Source organism: Chamaea fasciata, unplaced genomic scaffold, assembly GCF_029207755.1.
Source record: "Chamaea fasciata isolate MVZ Bird 193981 ecotype frontalis unplaced genomic scaffold, bChaFas1.0.hap1 SCAF_1, whole genome shotgun sequence".
Lineage (NCBI taxonomy): Eukaryota > Metazoa > Chordata > Aves > Passeriformes > Sylviidae > Chamaea > Chamaea fasciata.
Window position 1 is genome coordinate 103,219,796 of NW_027094086.1, and position 20,509 is coordinate 103,240,304.

At 35.1% G+C, this 20,509-nt stretch overlaps 1 protein-coding gene across 1 annotated transcript in view; it reads left to right on the plus strand.

The window, feature by feature from the left end:
* The window catches only part of CNTNAP2 (contactin associated protein 2), a 765,857-nt gene that overhangs the window by 428,293 nt on the left and 317,055 nt on the right, over nt 1–20,509 (plus strand). Inside the window, exon 13 of the mRNA XM_066189178.1 lies at nt 10,182–10,301. Coding sequence (XP_066045275.1) covers nt 10,182–10,301 — 120 coding nt within the window. The remainder of the gene's footprint in view (nt 1–10,181; nt 10,302–20,509) is intronic.

Here is a 20,509-nt window from a genome sequence, read left to right on the forward strand (position 1 = left end):
ATAAGGTTGAGTTCCAAACTACAGAATTTTTATTTCCACACTTGAAAAAAACTGGCAGATGTAAGGCTTGGTTCTGACCAGTACAGACATTGTCCTACAGAGCAGGAAGAACATTGAAGTTGTGTTGAATCATGTTGGCTTTTTTTGGAGCTTTTTAGGAACTTTTTAATATACTTGAGGAAGTACAGCAACCCAGCAGCTGAGTGTATTCCTTCCATCAGAATACAGAAGGGTATTTTTCTCTTGTATATATCCTGCTTTGACTATGATTAAATACCTAGTTCTTTTAACTTATCTTAAAGGAATTGTAAGACATCATTTTTCCACCATATAGCTTTGCAATGAGTAAATGATGAGAATAGGTTTAATGTGGATGTGCACAGAAAGAAAATTCTGCTGACAGAGCAGGAACTTTCAGTATGCATGCATTGATGTATAAAAAAATTTTATTAACATTTTCCATTTCCCAGTTAGCTTCTGAATATATGTTATAATAAAGCAACAAATCTTATTTTATTCTTTTCAAATAAGTTTCAGGTATGGCATTTCAGTGTGCAGCTATTTCTTAGAAAGCTTGGAGCTTTCAGGGCTCAAGAGTTGAAACCAGTTTGAGTTACATAAACCTAAGCACCTCACAGTCTGTTTAGCTTTCAGTACTTTTCCAAGCTGAAAGTGCTGGAGAGACATAGCTGGACTTTGTGGCTCTGATGCATTGCCTGTTTTTGTCACTTTTGCTGTCATTTAATTCCATCCTTTTTTTCTGTATCTACACCTTTGCCGTGTTCCTGTAAAGCTGAGATTTACTCCCATATTAGCACGTGTTTAAAGGAGTTTATTCCCTGCAGCAACCACATTCACTGACAGAAACAAAACATATTGCAACACATTCATTGAGCCACATAGTGCAGACTGTCATGCTAGGAAATCTATCTATAATGAGCTTTGCACTTATAAAAGGAGGCTGTTTGTCAGCCCTAAAATTAAAGCTGCCTTTTCACATAGTGATGGAAAAACTTTAGTTCGCCAAGGTGCTAATGAAATTTTATGGGGATGAAGATACAGGGCCACAGAGTTTCTAAATCCTTTTTGTCATTAAGCTATTCTGCTTTTTGGAGATAGCCAGCAGCTGTGCCACCTGTGCAGGATAACTATCCCTTGATCTTTACACCAGTCAGAAAGTAAAACAGGAGAGAGAACATCTGCTTTCCGCAATCACTTAGGAGCCACTGGAATCTAAGAGGTGTTGATTCTTTCCAACTTTTGACTAACAGTCTTGGCTGGAAAAAACTATTTGTAAACTCTTTTTTGAACTATTTTCTTTTTCCTCTAATGTTTAAAATAGAGAGTCCTAAAAACTCAGTAATGAGTGTTGACTTCCCCATCCATCACCACATCCCCTTTGGTGATGCCATGAAGAAGGGCAGTGATGAAAATGCTCTTAAAGTCTGTGCAGCTACAAGGTTTGTTGTTAGAATTTGTTTCACTCTAGGCTGTTCTCCCTTAGCCTACTTACCTAATCAAGCTTTTCTAAGAGAAGATACCTTTCCCCTCAAGCCATGCTCATTCAAATCCACTGTTGTGAATGTTAGTTTAGTTAATGGTGATCTTCAAATTACATTCATAGTTGCATTTGTTAGTTAATTAAAATGACTGGATTTTCTGCCTAGACCCAGAAGTTTAGAGAAGCTTGATTCTTTGCATCAAGAGATATAGAGAAATTTATATATTTTTTATGTTTACGGTTTTAAAACTTTTTATCTTCATGTTGGAACACAGAAAACTCTTTCAAATTTTATCATGAAATGGATCTGGTGGTCTCAGTTTGATCTGTATTATTCATGAGATTAAACTTTTAAAAGTTCATTTTTGGTGCCCTTCTCTTTCTAGTTTTGATTAATTTTGTGCATAGTTTTTTTCCTGACTCTAGGAGGTTGGATCACTGTTCTGACCAGGTTTTCAACTCTTGAAGCTTGTAGACAATTTTTGATGCAATATGAAAGCATGTAAAGAGTGAAGAAGCTGTTTGTAAGGGAGGGGTTTCTTTCTTCTCAGAATATAAGTGACCTCTGAAAAACTCTAACAAACTGACACTTGGATTTATTATGCTAAAAGCAGCTTATTTGGACAACAGGGTGCATGTGAATTTTACTTTTAGCTTGGAAGATTTTGAGGTATAATACTCTTCTGAAGTCCCTTAAGACTACATATGTTGTGTATTTGAACCAGGTAACAAGAAAGCAAATATACTTTTTTGGCATTTCACTTCTACTGGCTTGAAAAGCAAAAATCTATTGCCCTCGTGTCCTCAGTTCTTCCACACTTTTTTTTTTCTTTTTTTTTCTTTTTTTTTTCTTTTTTTTCTTTTTTTTTCCTTTTTTTTTCCTTTTTTTTCCTTTTTTTTCCTTTTTTTCCTTTTTTTCCTTTTTTTCCTTTTTTTTCCTTTTTTTTTCCTTTTTTTCCTTTTTTTCCTTTTTTTTCCTTTTTTTCCTTTTTTTTCCTTTTTTTTTTTTTTCCTTTTTTTTCCTTTTTTTTCCTTTTTTTTTCCTTTTTTTTCCTTTTTTTTTTCCTTTTTTTCCTTTTTTTTCCTTTTTTTTTTCCTTTTTTTTCCTTTTTTTTTCCTTTTTTTTCCTTTTTTTCCTTTTTTTTTCCTTTTTTTTTCCTTTTTTTTCTTTTTTTTCTTTTTTTTCCTTTTTTTTCCTTTTTTTTTTCCTTTTTTATCCCTTTTTTTCCCTTTTTTTCCTCTTTCCCTTTTTTCCCCCCTTTTTCCCCCCTTTTCCCCCCTTTTTCCCCCCTTTTTCCCCCCTTTTTTCCCCCTTTTTTCCCCTTTTTTCCCCTTTTTTCCCCTTTTTTCCCCCTTTTTCCCCCTTTTTCCCCCTTTTTTCCCCTTTTTTCCCCTTTTTTTCCCCCTTTTTTCCCCCTTTTTTTTCCCCCTAGTTTTCCCTGGTTTTTTCCGGGTTTTTTCCGGGTTTTTTTTCCGGGTTTTTTTTCCGGGTTTTTTTCCGGGTTTTTTTTCCGGGTTTTTTTCCGGGTTTTTTTTCCGGGTTTTTTTCCGGGTTTTTTTCCTTTTTTTTCCTGGTTTTTTTCCTGGTTTTTTTCCGGTTTTTTTCCGGTTTTTTTTCCGGTTTTTTTTCCTGTTTTTTTTCCGGTTTTTTTCCGGTTTTTTTCCGGTTTTTTTCCGGTTTTTTTCCGGTTTTTTTCCGGTTTTTTTCCGGTTTTTTTCCGGTTTTTTTCCGGTTTTTTTCCGGTTTTTCCCCGGGTTTTCCCGGGTTTTTTTCCGTGGTTTTTTTCCGGGTTTTTTCCGGGTTTTTTCCGGGTTTTTTTCCGGTTTTTTTCCGGTTTTTTTCCGGGTTTTTTTCCGGGTTTTTTTCCGGGTTTTTCCGGGTTTTTCCGGGTTTTTTTCTGGGGTTTTTTCCGGGTTTTTCCGGTTTTTTCCGGTTTTTTCCCGTTCTTTTACTGTTCTTTTTCCTTTTTTTTTCCGTTTTTTTCCGTTTTTTCCGGGTTTTTTTCCGTTTTTTTCCGTTTTTTTCCGTTTTTTTCCTTTTTTTCCGTTTTTTCCGTTTTTTCCGTTTTTTCCGTTTTTTCCGGTTTTTTCCGGTTTTTTCCGTTTTTTTTCCGTTTTTTCCGTTTTTTCCGTTTTTTTCCGGTTTTTTCCGTTTTTTTCCGTTTTTTCCGTTTTTCTTTTCCGTTTTTTTCCGTTTTTTTCCGTTTTTCCGTTTTTTCCGTTTTTTCCGTTTTTTTCCGTTTTTTTCCGTTTTTTCCGTTTTTTTCCGTTTTTTTCCGTTTTTTTCCGTTTTTTTCCGTTTTTTTCCGTTTTTTCCGTTTTTTTCCGTTTTTTTTCCGTTTTTTTCCGTTTTTTCCGTTTTTTTCCGGTTTTTTCCGTTTTTTTCCGTTTTTTTCTGGTTTTTCCGTTCTTATTCCGTTCTTTTTCCCTTCTTTTTCTGTTCTATTTCCGTTTTTTTTTCTGTTCTTTTACCGTTTTTTTCCCGTTCTTTTACTGTTCTTTTTCCGTTCTTTTTTCCGTTTTTTTCCGGTTTTTTTCGGTTTTTTCCGTTTTTTTTTTCCATTTTTTTCCGGGTTTTTTCCAGGTTTTTTTCCGTGTTTTTCCGGTTTTTTTCCGTGTTTTTCCGATGTTTTTTCGGTTTTTTTCCGTTTTTTTCCGTTTTTCCGTTCTTTTCCGTTTTTTCCGGTTTTTTCCATTTTTTTCCGTTTTTTTCCGGTTTTTTCCGTTTTTTCCGGTTTTTCTGTTTTTTTCCGGTTTTTTCCGTTTTTTTCCATCTTTTCCGTTCTTTTCCGTTCTTTTCCGTTCTTTTCCGTTCTTTTCCGTTCTTTTCCGTTCTTTTCCGTTTTTTTCCGTTTTTTTCCGTTTTTTCCCCGTTTTTTTTCGTTTTTTCCGTTTTTTTCCGTTTTTTTCGGTTTTTCCGTTTTTTTCCGTTTTTTTCCGTTTTTTTCCGTTTTTCCGGTTTTTCCGTTTTTTTCCGGTTTTTTCCGTTTTTTTTCTGTTTTTTTCCGTTTTTTTTCCGTTTTTTCCGTTTTTTTCCGTTTTTTTTCCGTTTTTTTCCGTTTTTTTTTCCGTTTTTTCCGGTTTTTCCGGTTTTTTCAGTTTTTTCCGTTTTTTTCCGTTTTTTTCCGTTTTTTTTCCGGGTTTTTTCCGTGTTTTTCTGATGTTTTTCCGATGTTTTTCCGATGTTTTTTCTATGTTTTTCCTATGTTTTTCCATTTTCTTTCCGGGTTTTTTCCGGGTTTTTTTCCGTGTTTTTCCGGTTTTTTTCCGTGTTTTTCCGATGTTTTTTCGGTTTTTTTTTCCGTTTTTTTTCCGTTTTTTCCCGGTTTTTTTCCGTTTTTTTCCGGTTTTTTCCGTTTTTTCCGTTTTTTTCCATTTTTTTCCGTTTTTTCCGGTTTTTCCATTCTTTTCCCGTTTTTTCCCGTTTTTTTCCGTTTTTTCCGTTTTTTCCGGTTTTTTCCGTTTTTTTCCGTTTTTTCCGTTTTTTCCGTTTTTTTCCATTTTTTCCGTTTTTTTTCGTTTTTTCCGTTTTTTTCCGTTTTTTTCGGTTTTTTCCGGTTTTTTCCGTTTTTTCCGTTTTTTCCGTTTTTTCCGTTTTTTCCGTTTTTTTCCGGTTTTTTCCGTTTTTTTTTCTGTTTTTTTCCGTTTTTTTTCCGTTTTTTCCGTTTTTTTTCCGTTTTTTTTTCCGTTTTTTTCCGTTTTTTCCGTTTCCGTTTTTTCCGGTTTTTCCGGTTTTTTCAGTTTTTTCCGTTTTTTTCCGTTTTTTTCCGGTTTTTTTCCGGGTTTTTTCCGTGTTTTTCTGATGTTTTTCCGATGTTTTTCCGATGTTTTTTCTATGTTTTTCCTATGTTTTTCCATTTTCTTTCCGGTTTTTTTCCGGGTTTTTTTCCGTGTTTTTCCGTTTTTTTTTCCGTGTTTTTCCGATGTTTTTTCGGTTTTTTTTCCGTTTTTTTCCGTTTTTTCCCGGTTTTTTTCCGTTTTTTTCCGGTTTTTTCCGTTTTTTTCCGTTTTTTTCCATTTTTTTCCGTTTTTTCCGGTTTTTCCATTCTTTTCCCGTTTTTCCCGTTTTTTTCCGTTTTTTTCCGTTTTTTCCGGTTTTTTCCGTTTTTTTTCCGTTTTTTCCGTTTTTTCCGTTTTTTTCCATTTTTTCCGTTTTTTTCCGTTTTTTCCGTTTTTTTCCGTTTTTTCCTTTTTTTCCGGTTTTTTCCGGTTTTTCCGGTTTTTTCCGGTTTTTTTTCCGTTTTTTTTTCCATTTTTTTTTCCGTTTTTTCCGGTTTTTTCCGTTTTTTTCCGTTTTTTTCCGGTTTTTTCCGGTTTTTTTCTTTTTTTTTCCGGGTTTTTTCCGGGTTTTTTTCCGGGTTTTTTTCCGGGTTTTTTTCCGGGTTTTTTTCCGGGTTTTTTTCCGGTTTTTTTCCGGTTTTTTTCCGGTTTTTTCCGGTTTTTTCCGGTTTTTTCCGGTTTTTTCCGGTTTTTTTCCGTTTTTTTCCGTTTTTTCCGTTTTTTTTCCGTTTTTTCCGGTTTTTTCCATTTTTTTTCCGTTTTTTTTCCGTTTTTTTCCGGTGTTTTCCGGTTTTTTCTGTTTTTTTCCGGTTTTTCCGTTTTTTTCCGTTTTTTTCCGGTTTTTCCGGTTTTTTCCGTTTTGTCCGTTTTTTCCGGGTTTTCCGGTTTTTTCCGTTTTTTCCGTTTTTTTCCGTTTTTTTCCGGTTTTTTCCGGTTTTTTCCGTTTTTTTCCGTTTTTTCCGTTTTTTCCGTTTTTTCCGTTTTTTTCCGGTTTTTTCCGTTTTTTTCCGTTTTTTCCGTTTTTTTCCGGTTTTTCCGTTTTTTTCCCGTTTTTTTCCGTTTTTTTCCGGGTATTTTCGTTTTTTTCTGGTTTTTTCTGTTTTTTCCGGTTTTTTTCCGTTTTTTTTCCGTTTTTTTCCGTTTTTTTCCGTTTTTTTCCGGTTTTTTCCGGTTTTTTTCCGTTTTTTTCCGGTTTTTCCGTTTTTTTCCGTTTTTTTCCGTTTTTTCTGTTTTTTCCATTTTTTTCCGTTTTTTTCCATTTTTTTCCGTGTTTTTCCGTTTTTTTCCGGTTTTTTTCCGGTTTTTTTTCCGGTTTTTTCCGTTTTTTCCGTTTTTTTCCGTTTTTTCCGGTTTTTTCCAGTTTTTTCCGTTTTTTCCAGGTTTTTCTGGTTTTTTCCGTTTTTTCCGGTTTTTTTCTGGTTTTTTCCGTGTTTTGCGTTTTTTCTGTTTTTTCCCTTTTTTGCCGTGTTTTTGCCGTGTTTTTCCGTGTTTTTCCGTTTTTTTCCGGTTTTTTTCCAGTTTTTTCCGGGTTTTTTTCCATGTTTTTTGTGTTTTTCAGTTTTTTTCCGGTTTTTATCATGTTTTTCCGTTTTTTCCATTTTTTTCTGTTTTTTCTTGGTTTTTTACGGTTTTTTTCCATTTTTTCCCGTTTTTTTTTCCCATTTTGTTGTTGTTGTTGTTTATTTTTCTTTCCTATTTTCCAGATGGAATCAGCACTATAAAGTCCTTTTCTCTCTTCCTCCTCTGTATGTAGATTTATGTAACCATTCCTCCTTATTCTCATGTGAACACTGTAAACTTTATATCCAAATCTTACATTCTGAATCTTGTCTTTTCTCAGCTCAGCTAGGTTTTTTGCTTTTTTATTAGAACCTTTACTAGTTTTCTCATTTAAGATGATTTGATTCTGCAATGGTCCCTCCTTGTATTCTGTTTTTTCTTCTCTGTTTTAGTGTGCTTTCCTTTAGTGAAAGGATGTTAGTCCTTTAATCTACTTTAAGATTTTTTTTAGTTTCTTGTTTTCTATTTTCACCTGTTCTGTCTTACACACTACTGATCTTTTTGTGTAACATTTACAAAAGCAAGTAGTGGCTGATAAGGCAATCCTGTGGTGTCTTCCTTTCTATGTCATCATCCACTTTGGCACCTTGGTTTCATGTCTTAATTTCCTCTGCTTGAGTTGCCTTCTGCCTGATGCTTGCTGCTCTTGTTCTTTTCTTTATTTAAGTGGCTTCCCTTTGCGATCAACAATAAGATCTCTTTCTGTCATCAATTCTCTTCATGCACCAGAACGTGACTGCTGTTTCCTATTGCACCTTTAATTACTGGTTATTTTGTCAGTATGTGAAATTCACTTGTCCCTTAACTTGGTTCCTATGTTCCTGTGGTTTATGTACTGCTCACTGCACTGGTACCTACATTTTCATTTTTGTTGAGTCCCACTTTTAAAATCGTTATGCATCTGCATAAATGGCCTCAAGTTGTGCAGGGGGTTAGAGTTACAGAAAGTGTTGTAAAGCGTTGGAACAGACTGCCAGGGAAGGGGTGAAGTCATCATTCCTGGAACACTTCAACAAAGCCTGTGGATTCAGCACTTTGAGGACATGGTTTAGTAGTGAACATGGTGGTGGTCATAGGTTGATGGTTGGACATGATGATTATAAAGGTCATTTCCAAGCTTAATGGAAATGAGGTTTAATACTATTCTGAAGTCCCTTAAGGCTACATATGTTGTATATTTGGATCCTATACGTATGCATAGTACATCCCAGAAAACTGTCCCACACATAAGAACACTTTTCACAAGTTGAAATTGTTTACAATGTCCCAGTCTTTTGCCTTTGAAGAAGAGTCTTAATTTCTTTTATTTAGTGCTCAACATAATGTTGAAGTTTAACAATGGTGATGTATTAAAAAGCAGCCTTTTCTATGCTATAAAGCTATTATCTACATCACTTTCTATTTCTTCCATTCCAGAAGAATAGAAAGAAGGGTGTCCAATCTAAACCCCTTAATTTTCTAGAAAAGCATTTGACTTCCATATGACCCTCTTTAATGTTGCTTTCTGAGTTGTGGCAGTATTTCTGTACAAATATTGGCTTGTGTTCTTGAAAGCTGCAAACTTGGATAAAAATCTCATATGGCCTTACAGAAAGATCTGGTTACTTCAGAGGCAAAGCTTCCCTGGTTTTCTGAAGAAACTGAAAACACAAAATTTTAGTGAGATTGCAAACAATATTTTTTTCTTCTTGACTTGATCTGAAGTGCATCTGTTAAAATTTTCCACTTGGTATCACAACAATTATACATTCATGGAGCTAGTACTTTATGATTTTTTTTAGGTTGTGTGTGGAGAGCGTGGAAAATACTTCTGAACAAAATAGGTTATGAATTCCTTATGAATTCTGTATGGAGTGCCTGAAAACAGATACAGAGTCTTCTTGATAATGGAAGAATATGTTGACCTTTGTTTGTGGAGAAAGGGAAATGGCTTAGCATGTTTCACAATTTAATTAAAGTGTCATCTACTTGTTTAAATTTACTGTATATCCTCTAATGAACACATACAAATTTCCAGGAAATTTTCTCTTGTAGCATCACAGAGAAATTGTAGGTAGATAACAGCCTTTAGCCTTGCATTTGTGCCACATGAACATTTGATTTTTTTTTTTAACTCTGCTTTCCTTCCCATGTCTTGATATTTGGTTAGAGGGCTTTAATCACTTGTGTGTGATCAGTCAGTCATCATCATCAGAGCCCAGGAAAACAGCTCGTCCTTATGGACATTTGAAATAAAGCCAGTCTTAGCAAAGAGATTGCTAGCAAGAATTGCCAACACATTAGATGAATTTTTAGAGTGGGTATGAAGTCTGGTTAAACAAACATTTCATTTCTTTTAGCAGCTGATTGATTGATTCCAAACAAAAAAGCGGTGCCATCTGGTCCTTAAAAACAAAGCAGCAATACATATTTCTTTTTAAAGAATTGTATAGGATAATATTTATGTAAATCACCATTTTTATACATATATACACACAGAACAATTTATATAAATTATCAGTTTTAATTTTTCTTAGCATAAAATTATTTCTTCATATTCAATGCACATAATTTTTCAAAAATTCTACATTTGTAAGAAAATATGGGTGTTGCTAGAAAAGGTTTCATCTACAATGCTTATTATTAGGTCTGAGCTATTCATCATAACATAATTTGACAAATCATTTTATGACTTGAAATAGAAAGCAGTATTCAAGGAAAAATTGAAACAAACCTGTCTGCTAAATCAATTAAACGTATTTCAGCAAATATTGTGACATTTCAGACCTTGCTGGACCAGAGAATTCGTTCTGTATTTATGTAATGGAGAAACTGCATAGCTGTATAGAAACAGGCATTCCATGTAATGAGAAATGTCACTATTTTGAAACTCAGTGTAATTCTGAGTTGAAGTATAACATGCACAATTACGAAATTTACACAGAGAAAACTCAGAAGCTCTTTTAGTATCTTTTGGAAAAAAGCTTAAGTGTAAAAGTATATTGTATCAATAGAAGTAATAAAAACTTAAGAATATAAACAAAGTTATGAACTATATTGTAAAAAATGGTTTAGACTTACTCTTGAAAGAGTTGGGTTTTTCCTCCTTTTCTCCAAGCTGTTAGAATTTTCTTCCTATTCTGGCTTTTCCTCACATTACAAAAGCAGAAATTATGTGCTGCAAGCTTTAAATCACTTCTGTAATTTTGGAAAGATGCTTTGTTTTCTGTATACCTCAGTTATATTGCTTTAATGTCAAAGGTACAATTCTTTGTACATAAACAGGATCCATTAATTTTCCTAAGAATTTTTTCCTCCCAAGATACAACTATTCTCATTGCTCTGTTTTGTTTCATTTCAGCTATTTATGAACTCTCTTGTGAAGCATACAAACACTTGGGCAAGACTTCAAATTACTACTGGATAGATCCAGATGGCAGTGGGGCACTGGGACCTTTGAAAGTTTACTGCAACATGACAGGTAACTGCATTGTATTTACTAATTAAGTTGGTTGAAGGTGGGATTTTTTTTTTTGGGGGGGGGATCTTTCTAAATGTAGTTTGGCTGAAGAGACTGTTCATATTTCTTGTTAAAAGAAAAATAATTACTAAGAGCTCTTCATCAGAGATCATCGAATCTGCAGTCACTGTTCGGGGTAGATGGAGCAAGACAGCAGTTAATACATTTAATAAGCTTTTTGAATTGCACCTATTAGTCTTAATAGATCTTTGTATCCTCCGTGTTGCATCATTAAATTTTTTTTAAAACATACACAAAGAAAAAATCAATAGATATGGTTATTTACCAAAACAGTTGTATATCTGCCTAGTGGAGTTCAGTAATATGTTTTTCATGGGGTGTAGTAGAAGGCAGCTCACCACCACAGGCAGAGATTATCAATTAATTACAAAAGAAGCAAAACATTTGTGTTTTCTTTGTCTGTTTTGTCTTTTAATCTAGGTATGTCCTTCTAACACTAGTTAAACTCTGGAGATAACATATATAACTACAATACCTTGATTTGATTTTGCTGAATGTATTGTTTCATGCTTTTAAGACTAGTCTTGTATTCTCACCAAAAGTATCCAATCTTAGTCATCTGTGTTGCCATGATGAGGCAGGAAAATATGCTAATGAAAAACAGGGCAGTTTTCTGCATTGAGAATATATTATTGATGTGTTCTGTTAATGCATAGCAGTTGTCTCAGCACTTTTTCTGATATGAAACACTGGGTAGCCGATAAAACAAATATGTGCTCTGACTTCCCCCAAACGTCTGCACAACAAGTTTGAATTTCATTCTTTTTTGCTCTGGAAATCTGGCTTGTGCCTGAGTCCTCAGACTCTGTCATCAGCAACATGAAGGTGAAGGCGCCATCAAAGGTTGAAATGTTCTCTCAGGCTCTTTAGAGATCACAGGTTCTGAAGCTCCCACAACTCTTCTGGAGGCAGAAACCTGGACATATCTGGGCCTGTGGGATGGGTTTTACTCAACTTGGATGGGAGAGATGGGGAGGGATGCACGGCACATGCCTCAGGCACCAGATCAGGTGCTCATAGGTAGACAGCCTGTTGCAGAACAGAGAATCCCACTGTCCCATGTTGCCATTAATGCCTGTGTTTGTATAATAAATGCATGCCTACAAAGGAGCCTGATCTAAGACTTGCTGGTCCTCTTAATCCTATTTGGACTGGAAAGACAGGCCAAGCAGTCTGTCCTGAGACACAGGTGTAAAGGCACTCTTTCATATCCTGAGCCATGTAGAGCTTTTTAAATCATAACTAGTACCTTGAACAGCATCAGTAACTAATCAAGCAGGCACTACAGGAAACAAGGCCAAGAATGCTGTCATTTAAATGATTTCTGCTATTCAGAACTGCTGTGCTCTGTGCTAGCTATAGCTTTTGGTCATTCTTCAAGGGTAAATTTGTAAATTAAAAATATACCACCCTAGTGGGGTTAGGCACAGGAAAGTACATGCGTCCAGTACTGCAGCATTGTTCATTTGTGCTAAAAGAAAAGTACAACAGAAGGTCCTAGTAGTCTCGTCAATACTGTGGGGGGAAAAAGGGAAAAGTAAAAGTAATTATTTCATTTTACTCATGTTTCTCATCTACAAAGCAAATTCAGAGTATATAAATGTGACTTTTTCCTAACCAGTGCCAGGAGATTGTGAATATTAGGATACATGATTTAATTCACTTGGATATGAAGCATGCTGCGGAAACATGCAGTATTCTGTTTTAACTGGATTGCTTTCATCAGCAGCTCTTTGCTACAAGAAAAAGGCAATTTGTATTAATACCCATATAGAGGTTTCAATTTTAAAAATAAAAACCCAAAACAGTTATTTCTTCATTACAATCCAAATGACTGCAAGATATATGTGAAAATTGATGAAAGTAATTTTAATCTGTGCTTCTAAATCTGCCAGTTGTTCCCAGCTGAGTAAAGCTCATCACCTGTGTTCATTCATATACATTGCAGCACTCACAGTTTTTGTTTTCTTTTGATTAGCGGTCATCTGAGGCACTAAGACTGGAGGGTAACAAGTTACAAATTTAGGAGAAATTTTACAACACCCCACATCTTTTTCTGAATCTATATAGGGTATTATCAGCAACATGCACACTTATGAAAAGCAAGAGGTTACTTGAGGACTTTGCTTGCTTCATCAATAACATCGTTCTGTAGAACTCTGAAGCAATGATGCATATCTTGTCATATAACAAAAGAAACTAAAACATGCTAGAAAAAAAAATTCTCAAAAAAAATTAGTATCCAGCTTGTGCTAGTATGGTTTTGCTAGAACTATATTTGAAAGAAAAACCCTTAAACTAGCAGATTACAATTAAATATTTTTTGTAAACATAAGACTAATTAACCTACAAATTTAGCTATAGTGGTTGGTATGTGGAGTATTCTGAATGAAAAAAAATATGGCAAGGTAGTGATATTTTATTTTAATAGAGATTCCTAACTATATTTTCCTTTCTAGTCTGAGAGTCAGATCTAAATGTTCCTACTTTTCCACTATGTTAAACAAACATCTCTAAATTACTACTCAAGATACTAATGCACATTTTAAGTTCACCTTCTTTTATTCAGGTGAAGCCAGCAAGTAGAGAACATTTTAATGACTAAAAATATAAAGTGTAACTTGTTAGTTCCATTCCTTGACAAAGCAAATCCACAAAGTCAATATCAATCTTGGCAAAACAAGGTGGTTTAACACCTATGTACTACTTTCACAACTACTGTAGTATAATTTTACTGGAGCAAAATGTTGGATAGTAAGCTTCACTCACACTTGACTGTAAGCCTTCTGGTACAAGGACAATATCCTGAAAAACCACTGAAATTGTTTGTTGAGAAATTGTCTTTAGCCCTTTAATATACTGTATCGCAAATATTGAGCCACAAAATTAATAATTTCATCATAATATATGCATTCCACCTACAGAGTCTACAGTCAGCATTAATGTACACATATTTGCCAAACAATTTTTTTTAAAAGAAGAGAGAATTGTGGTGCAGAAGACAGCTCTCTGGGCATATTTCTGGGCATAATCCATATGCAAATTTAGTGTGTCTTAATTTAGTAAACTGGCGAGTGTCATGACAAGACCCACCCCCTTCACAGATGTTGCTGTGGTAACTAAAAGTTGTTCTGATTCCTAAATTGTGCTGGTAATTCAATAGTGCAGTCAGTCAGAAATATGTAATTGCATGTTCTCCTCACAGCAGTTTATGGTCTCTACAAGCAACTCTATTTTCAAAGAAATCCCCAAGCTCCTCCTTTCAATTCTCTTGTCCTTGTCTTCTCCAAATATAGGTTGTACTCAGAGCTGTGTTCTGATAGTGAAGAGGAACCAATTTTGTCCTCATAGTGGAATGAAGATGTTTGAGATATCACACTCAATCTATTTCCAATGCAATAAAATATTAAAACCTAGGGCATTGCTGTTCACGTTGTGCAGTTTTCCAAATAATTGTCTGTAGGAACTACGTAAATTTTAGGAAGTTTTATATATATATATATATATATATATATATATATATATATATATATATATATATATATATATATATATATATATATATATATATATATATATATATATATATATATATATATATATTCTGAAAAGCAGTATTGGAAATGTTTAGAGGTAGAAATTCAGAACTTTTCAAAGTGATGTACTTATGGAAAAAGTATTCCTTGATGCTGTATTGTTGCACAATGTTTAACCATAAGACTGCTTTTCAGTTAACCTCTTTTGTGGCTAAGGTCAACAGGGAGCTCTTTCAAAGCTCTGTCATCTTACTCTCTTTCAGAGGCAGGTCCACAAGACAAAGCTAGACTCTTCATTCAAACTCTTTTTTCCAAAGTTGGAGGGTTGATCTCTCAGTATCCAGTTTGACCTTTGCTGTTTTCTCCTTAATTTTCATTACAGCAGTAGCTGTAGTAGAAAGAATTGCTCTTTTAAGGTATTTTTTAGAATATCTTAGTATCTTAAATTTGTTAGTGCAAATTTTGATTATATTGCAGCTTCATTCTATGTTCTATATAATAATTCTGAGTCTCTAGGCCTGATTCCTTTTCCTCTGACAGATTTAGTTTCAATCCCATTGAAAAAGACATAATAAATAAATTGATTACTCCCTGTTTTCAATGTTTCTCTTTTTCTCTGTTTGGTACAAGGAGGATGGGGAAAAAAAGTGTCAGATGAGTAAGATTATTAAGATCTTACCTTGTGAATTTGTCCTGCAAGAATTTTTAGAGTGAGGAATAAGTAGAGAAACAATGCAGAGGGACCATAAGGGCCGAGTTATTTATCCTAATGGCTGTAAGGGATGTCAGTGGGAGAGACAGATCAGCATTCCTGTGGTTGCTTGAGGCTTTAAGCTGAGGAGAGGAAAATCATAGCCTGCTGTTTCCAGTGCTTCATCACTTAGACTACTGATGCAAAGTAGAACTGAAAGGTTTCCTAATGTATTTTACCAGAAGATATGTTAGTTAATTCTTTCTATTGGTCCTGAAGTCTTTATGCCTCCATGATGCAGCTTTTATCTCATTTCAGGATCCAAATAGCTGCAAGCATGATGGCTCCATTTGAGTGGTACTTAGCCTATCTCCTTTCTAGTACAATTTGTTTGCCTCAAGCTGCTCATCTTCAAACAGTTTGAGAAATCATTATGAGTATTCGTAGCCTGCCTCATTAAGGTCAAATGTACGAGGTGACTTCTCTACCCACTCTCCTCCTTCCCTTCTCTCTCCTCATTTTTTTTAACAGAAGTGGCACATGTGATAATTACTGCAATGGCTTTGTGAGCAGACATTAAGCAGCCACAACTGTTATATCCTGTGACTTTTCTCTCTTCTCTCTAAATAGTGGGTCAATAGAGTGCTTTACACTATGATATATGTTGAAACATATGGCATGAATATATATGTGCCATCACTACATCCTAAAGAAAAGTGTCCTAGAAGCAGTAAATGTTTGATTCTGTTGCTCATATCAGCTCTCAGATAAGAATTCTTACCTGAAAACTGTGTTGCTGAACTTCCAAGGTACCAGAATTTTGATTCATGCGTGTATATATATATGTATATATATATATACACATGTATATAAAAATCCATATGTGAAACAAAATGCTGAGCAATTTAATTCAATAAAGTAAAGATTTAGGAAGAAGGTATTATATTTTAGTTGCTAATTAGAATAGAATGAATTGATACATATTTAAAGACAATATACAAAATTTTGTCATTGGGCAGTGCGTGTTGTTTAATGACAATTATAGAGACCTTACCTAGTGTAATCTCATTGCAGGAAACTTTCAATAATAATATTTGAGTCCCTTGCCCAACATTGAGGAAGAAAGATAGCTTCAGTGTCTCAATTCTTACATATGAAATTATGTTTTTATTTCTAACAGCATGTCATACACTTTTCTTGCCATTGTAGAGGGGTTTGGGGAGGCTTTTTAATAGTCTGTCAGTCATTTTTGCAAGTTAAAATAACATTTGAGAGGTAAAAAGAGGAACAAATATTTTAAATTAATTGGGGCTGTTGCTGTTGGGTATCCAAGCTTGTTTCCTTGCAGATGAAACAAGAGCCGAAAAAAACATAGAAAAAAAAAAAAAGGAAAAGTATCGAGGAATTTAGGACACTGGTTTTGGTTGTTTTGACTTATCAAGATAGAATCTCTGAAAAAAAAAAGGAGAAAATGTACTGAGAAAGAAGAAAATAGTCATTGAAGCATCAGTGCATCGTGTCTAGAGCAGTATCTCTGATGGCAAGTTTTCTTCCTAAAGTAAGTTCATCTTCCAAGCGTCAGAGTAAAATAACAGACCCATGAGAAACCTGGAAACAGAACAGACTGTTTACATCTTTGCCTGCCAAGCTGGCTGAAGCATGCTGCATCTCAGGTTTAGTTCATTGATTATATTTTTCATCTGCTCTTAATTACAAGGCATGGCCTTTTTATTCTAGGTTTCATTGGTACATATTTTCATTTTTAATCAGCTTTTCTTGTTGTTGCTTTCTTGCTCATTGTGGTACTTAAATGTATCTGAGCAAATTTGACTGGTGTATTTTTCTCCTGTACTGTGGAAGGCAGTACTGACTTGCTACAAAAGTGATCCTGGTTGTTTTTCCATCTGAATACAACTTTCCACTCAGCCTCAGTCAGTTGACAGACTGCAATTTTTAGCCTTTACCTGGACTCATCTTGATTAGATGGAGTTTTCTATCTAGGAGCCTTGTGAAAGAAATCAGAATGTTTTTCTGTTTGGTTTGTTGGGTTTGCCTCAGGTTATCACTAAAATGTAATGTTGTTGGGCACCCCTGTGCTTGGCAGTTATTTGAGTTTGACTGGTTAAAGCCACTGTCTAGTTGGCAAGGAATGAGTGAGAGCAGTCTGTTGCTGTGTTCTGTGACAGCAGGTTGAGTTTGTCATATTTTCAGGCTTTTTAAGGATGGAAGAGTAAAGGAATACAGCCTGATATTAAGGGCCATGGGATTCTGAGGGTTATTTTTTACTTATCTTTTATAATGTTCACAACTTAAACACACACTGCCATAGAAACAGCCTCCATGCAGAGATGAAGGTTCTAATAATTTCAGGGCTCATCATAATATAAAATTATAGAATTTGGAGGGGGGGTAAAAAGGTTGTGAATTAACACCTGGTAACTTCATTAGGCAAAAATGTGTAATAATAAAAATGTGATGTCATAATTATAGGGATTGAGTTAATCATGTTAAATTTACATAATCCTAAATAATGTTGGAATATCTCTAGATATTTTCTGTAGTCACCCTTGCGTGTGTAGAAAGAAAAAAGCTACCCCAGTTTGCAACTGCCGAAAAAACATCTAAGCTATACAGCAAAAAATATCATGTGGAGTCTGCCTCCAGGACAAAGTACTTGATTTGCTCTGTTTCAGAGGAGAACAAGCTTTGCCATTGACACTCAAGGTGGCTTAAGTCACCAAGTAAAAGAAACACTTCTGGCTGTCTGACTACATTCCTGTAATTCTCCCTCTCTTTCTCTGCCCTACTTCAAACTCTCAAGCATCAAATAAGAATATACATGAATAAAAGTATGTCATGTCATCATCTTAATGGATGCTCATAGTTGGAGCAAACATCCATGCATCACGCATAAGATGGCTAAATGTGTAATGACCTTAAAGCATGAGAACAAATTGCTTTTGAGAGTGACATAGCAGACTTAGTTGAAAATCAAGCAGAATCTTCATTCTGCTGAATTATTTGATCTAGGAGAAACAAACAATCCTCACATCACCTCCAATCATTTCTTGGAAACCAAGCTCTCAGAAATTAGAATACAGCAATCCTTTTTAGAATTCTATGCATTGCAAGACCTCACAAGCCTATATTTCAAGAAATACGTTCATAACTGGGAGAGTAGAAAAAAGGGATGGTTGGAAATAAAATAATGATCGGTACCATCTACCTCAAACTGTTACTGTGACTGTTAGAAGTAAATATTTAGCTCTGAATTCACTCCCACACACTTGTTCCCTACTGGGGATGTAAGGAACTTGGCACAAGCTGCTTCAGGCCAGTGATATGCTTCAGTTATCCCTAGAAAATTGCTCCTGTAGAGAATATTATTGAAAGGCCAAACGAAACTTGTGTTTCCTGTAGAACTTTTATTATTGCTTTTAGTCATAAAATGAAGGTCAAGTTAGAGCTAGACAGTTAAATTACCCCTGAAATAGTGGGAGGTAGAGGTGGTGGTTTGCAAATTTTATTTTATTGTGACGATAATATTTTCACAGAGTTTTTCTGTTGTTTGTGGGGAGGGGTACAGATGATGTGAGATCTGTGTGTGTGTGTGTTTTTGTGTACTCCATATATCACTGGGAAAGTTTCTCTATGCCTCTGTGGGCTTTGAGCTGTACTGCCTCAAAGCCTGGAAGGGGTAAGTCACCGAGTTCAGGTGGGTCTCGTGGTATACAGAAATGCTCTCCCATATGTGCTTCTCCATTACTGCTTCCTTGTCCTTAATCAACAGTACAAATAACATCTTCTCATCAAATCCTATCCAAGCCTGCTTTTTACTGACTGCTGCTACTGTCTTGTCTTGTTGACAGTGGGACTAGGAAGAACATCATTTACTTGTTCAGAGTGTTGTTGCTATTGATAATTTCTCTGAAACTGAAATCAATGTAGCTAAATGTTCAAAGAGCAGATTAGCTAAAAGGAAACATCTAAAATCCTGTTCAGACCACGAATGGTCTATTAAGTTCACCTTTTTCTGAAACAGATACTCAAATGATGAAAAAATTACAGGCAATTTCTAAGAGTGAAAAGAGATTCATTCTACTCTAGAATTTCCAAACAGCATTCAGGGTGCAGTGCTGCCACCCTGACGTGTAATTTTCTAAATAAATTTCCCTAGAAGGGCAAGTAAGCTGTGTTGTCACTATTGCTTCTAAAAATTCTCAGGCTTTCTTTCATGACCTGAAAGACAAGTTTTAAAAAGAAATTACTCGGGCAATGAATAAGCTGCAGAAGATATCGGTTTTTGATCTGCACTTGCACATCTAGGAAATTTACTGCTGATGCAGTTTCCCCCGGCAGGCAGATGTACAGAATGATTCTCCCATGTCTCCCTGCCAGAACTTCCTAATAAGTGAATTAGTATAGGTTATATAAGAATATGAGTGTACAGTGTCACAAAGTTTCTGTGTGAAGGCTGTCTTTGAACGCTCCTACAAGACCCTAAGATTATTTATATGTTTGCATTTTATCATTTAAAATTAGTCTTAGTGCTTTTTTACAAAAGAGAACAAATGTACAGTAACTATAATGTGAACCTACAGACAATATTTTTACTAATTTCAAGTATAGGCTCTCAGTACACATTTTAAGGCAGCACCAGAAGTATGCTGTAAACTCCCCTCCATGTGGTGGGAAAAAGACTGAAGGGGGATAGCAATAAGGGCCAAAATTACTTAAATTTGATATCATCTGAAAACTGGCGCTTTTTTAACTTCAAGGTCACAGAAAGTAGCGCTTCCTCTGAAAATATGGTAGCAAATCAGAAAATGTTATGAAAAGACCACTTAGATCCATTAAAACAAATGAGGAGTTTTCTTGGAAGAACCAGACTTGGTTGCAATCTACTGAGATTATTATCCCTTGCTCCACAGCACCAGAAAGTGAAGAATGGTTGAAATAAACAGGATACAACTTAAGAACAAACTAATTCTAGTATTCCATATGGTTTAATGAGAAGAGTCCAGCCAACATGACCATAGGATGAGCTGTGAAACTTTGTACAGTGAGTAGAGAACACCTACAGCCAGAAAAATATTCAGCTTCCAGAGAATATTTTTAGACTTGGAATGGAAAGATACAGTGGCAAACCAGGTCTCTTTTTCAGAGAGTCTTAACTGATAGGTGTAAGAGTCTCTATCCTCTTGTGTGCTGGAAGCCAGGTGTTTCAGTGTCGGGGTCTGGGTTCACTTTTATTATGTTCAGAGTTCACATTACTGTGAGAATTTACATGTTTTTTATACTTCCTACTTTAGAGTTTTTTCTATTTGCCAAGCCCAAGTTCTCCTTTCTTCAGGAGGCCTGTAAATATTGGCTTTATCTAGTATTTTTCAGGATATGCTTCCCTGAGTGAGAGCTATTGAGGTAATAATCTTCCATTATCGTATGGGGATTTATTAAATTAACTCTGCACATATTGAAGCATTCAATAGCAAGCAAGTTAGGAAAATTGGTGTGAAGAAATTATTACCTTCCTAAAGTTATTTTTGTGGGTTTTGCCAAAACAATACTCTAAGCCTTGAGATGATACTCCTCCAAAGAGAATAGCAATTTATCTTCACTTCAGGATGCACTTGTGCATCACAAATGGAATCAAGTAGATTTTCTTTCAGACCAGCATTTGCTGACCACAATGGAATAAGCTTATCAGTAGTGATAAAAAAATAAATATGTTAAATAGCATGTCAGTAGTAGGAAAAGATACTGTCACCAAATGATTGGAAATGGCAATGTTGTAAATTATTGTCATGGCTACCTAAGACCATCACTACTCAATTGGATTCCCTTTTTCTTAGGAAAAAGTGGACAGGAATAGGTTCTGACAGAGACATGGATATCCCATAGAAGCTGACTTAGGCTCTCCA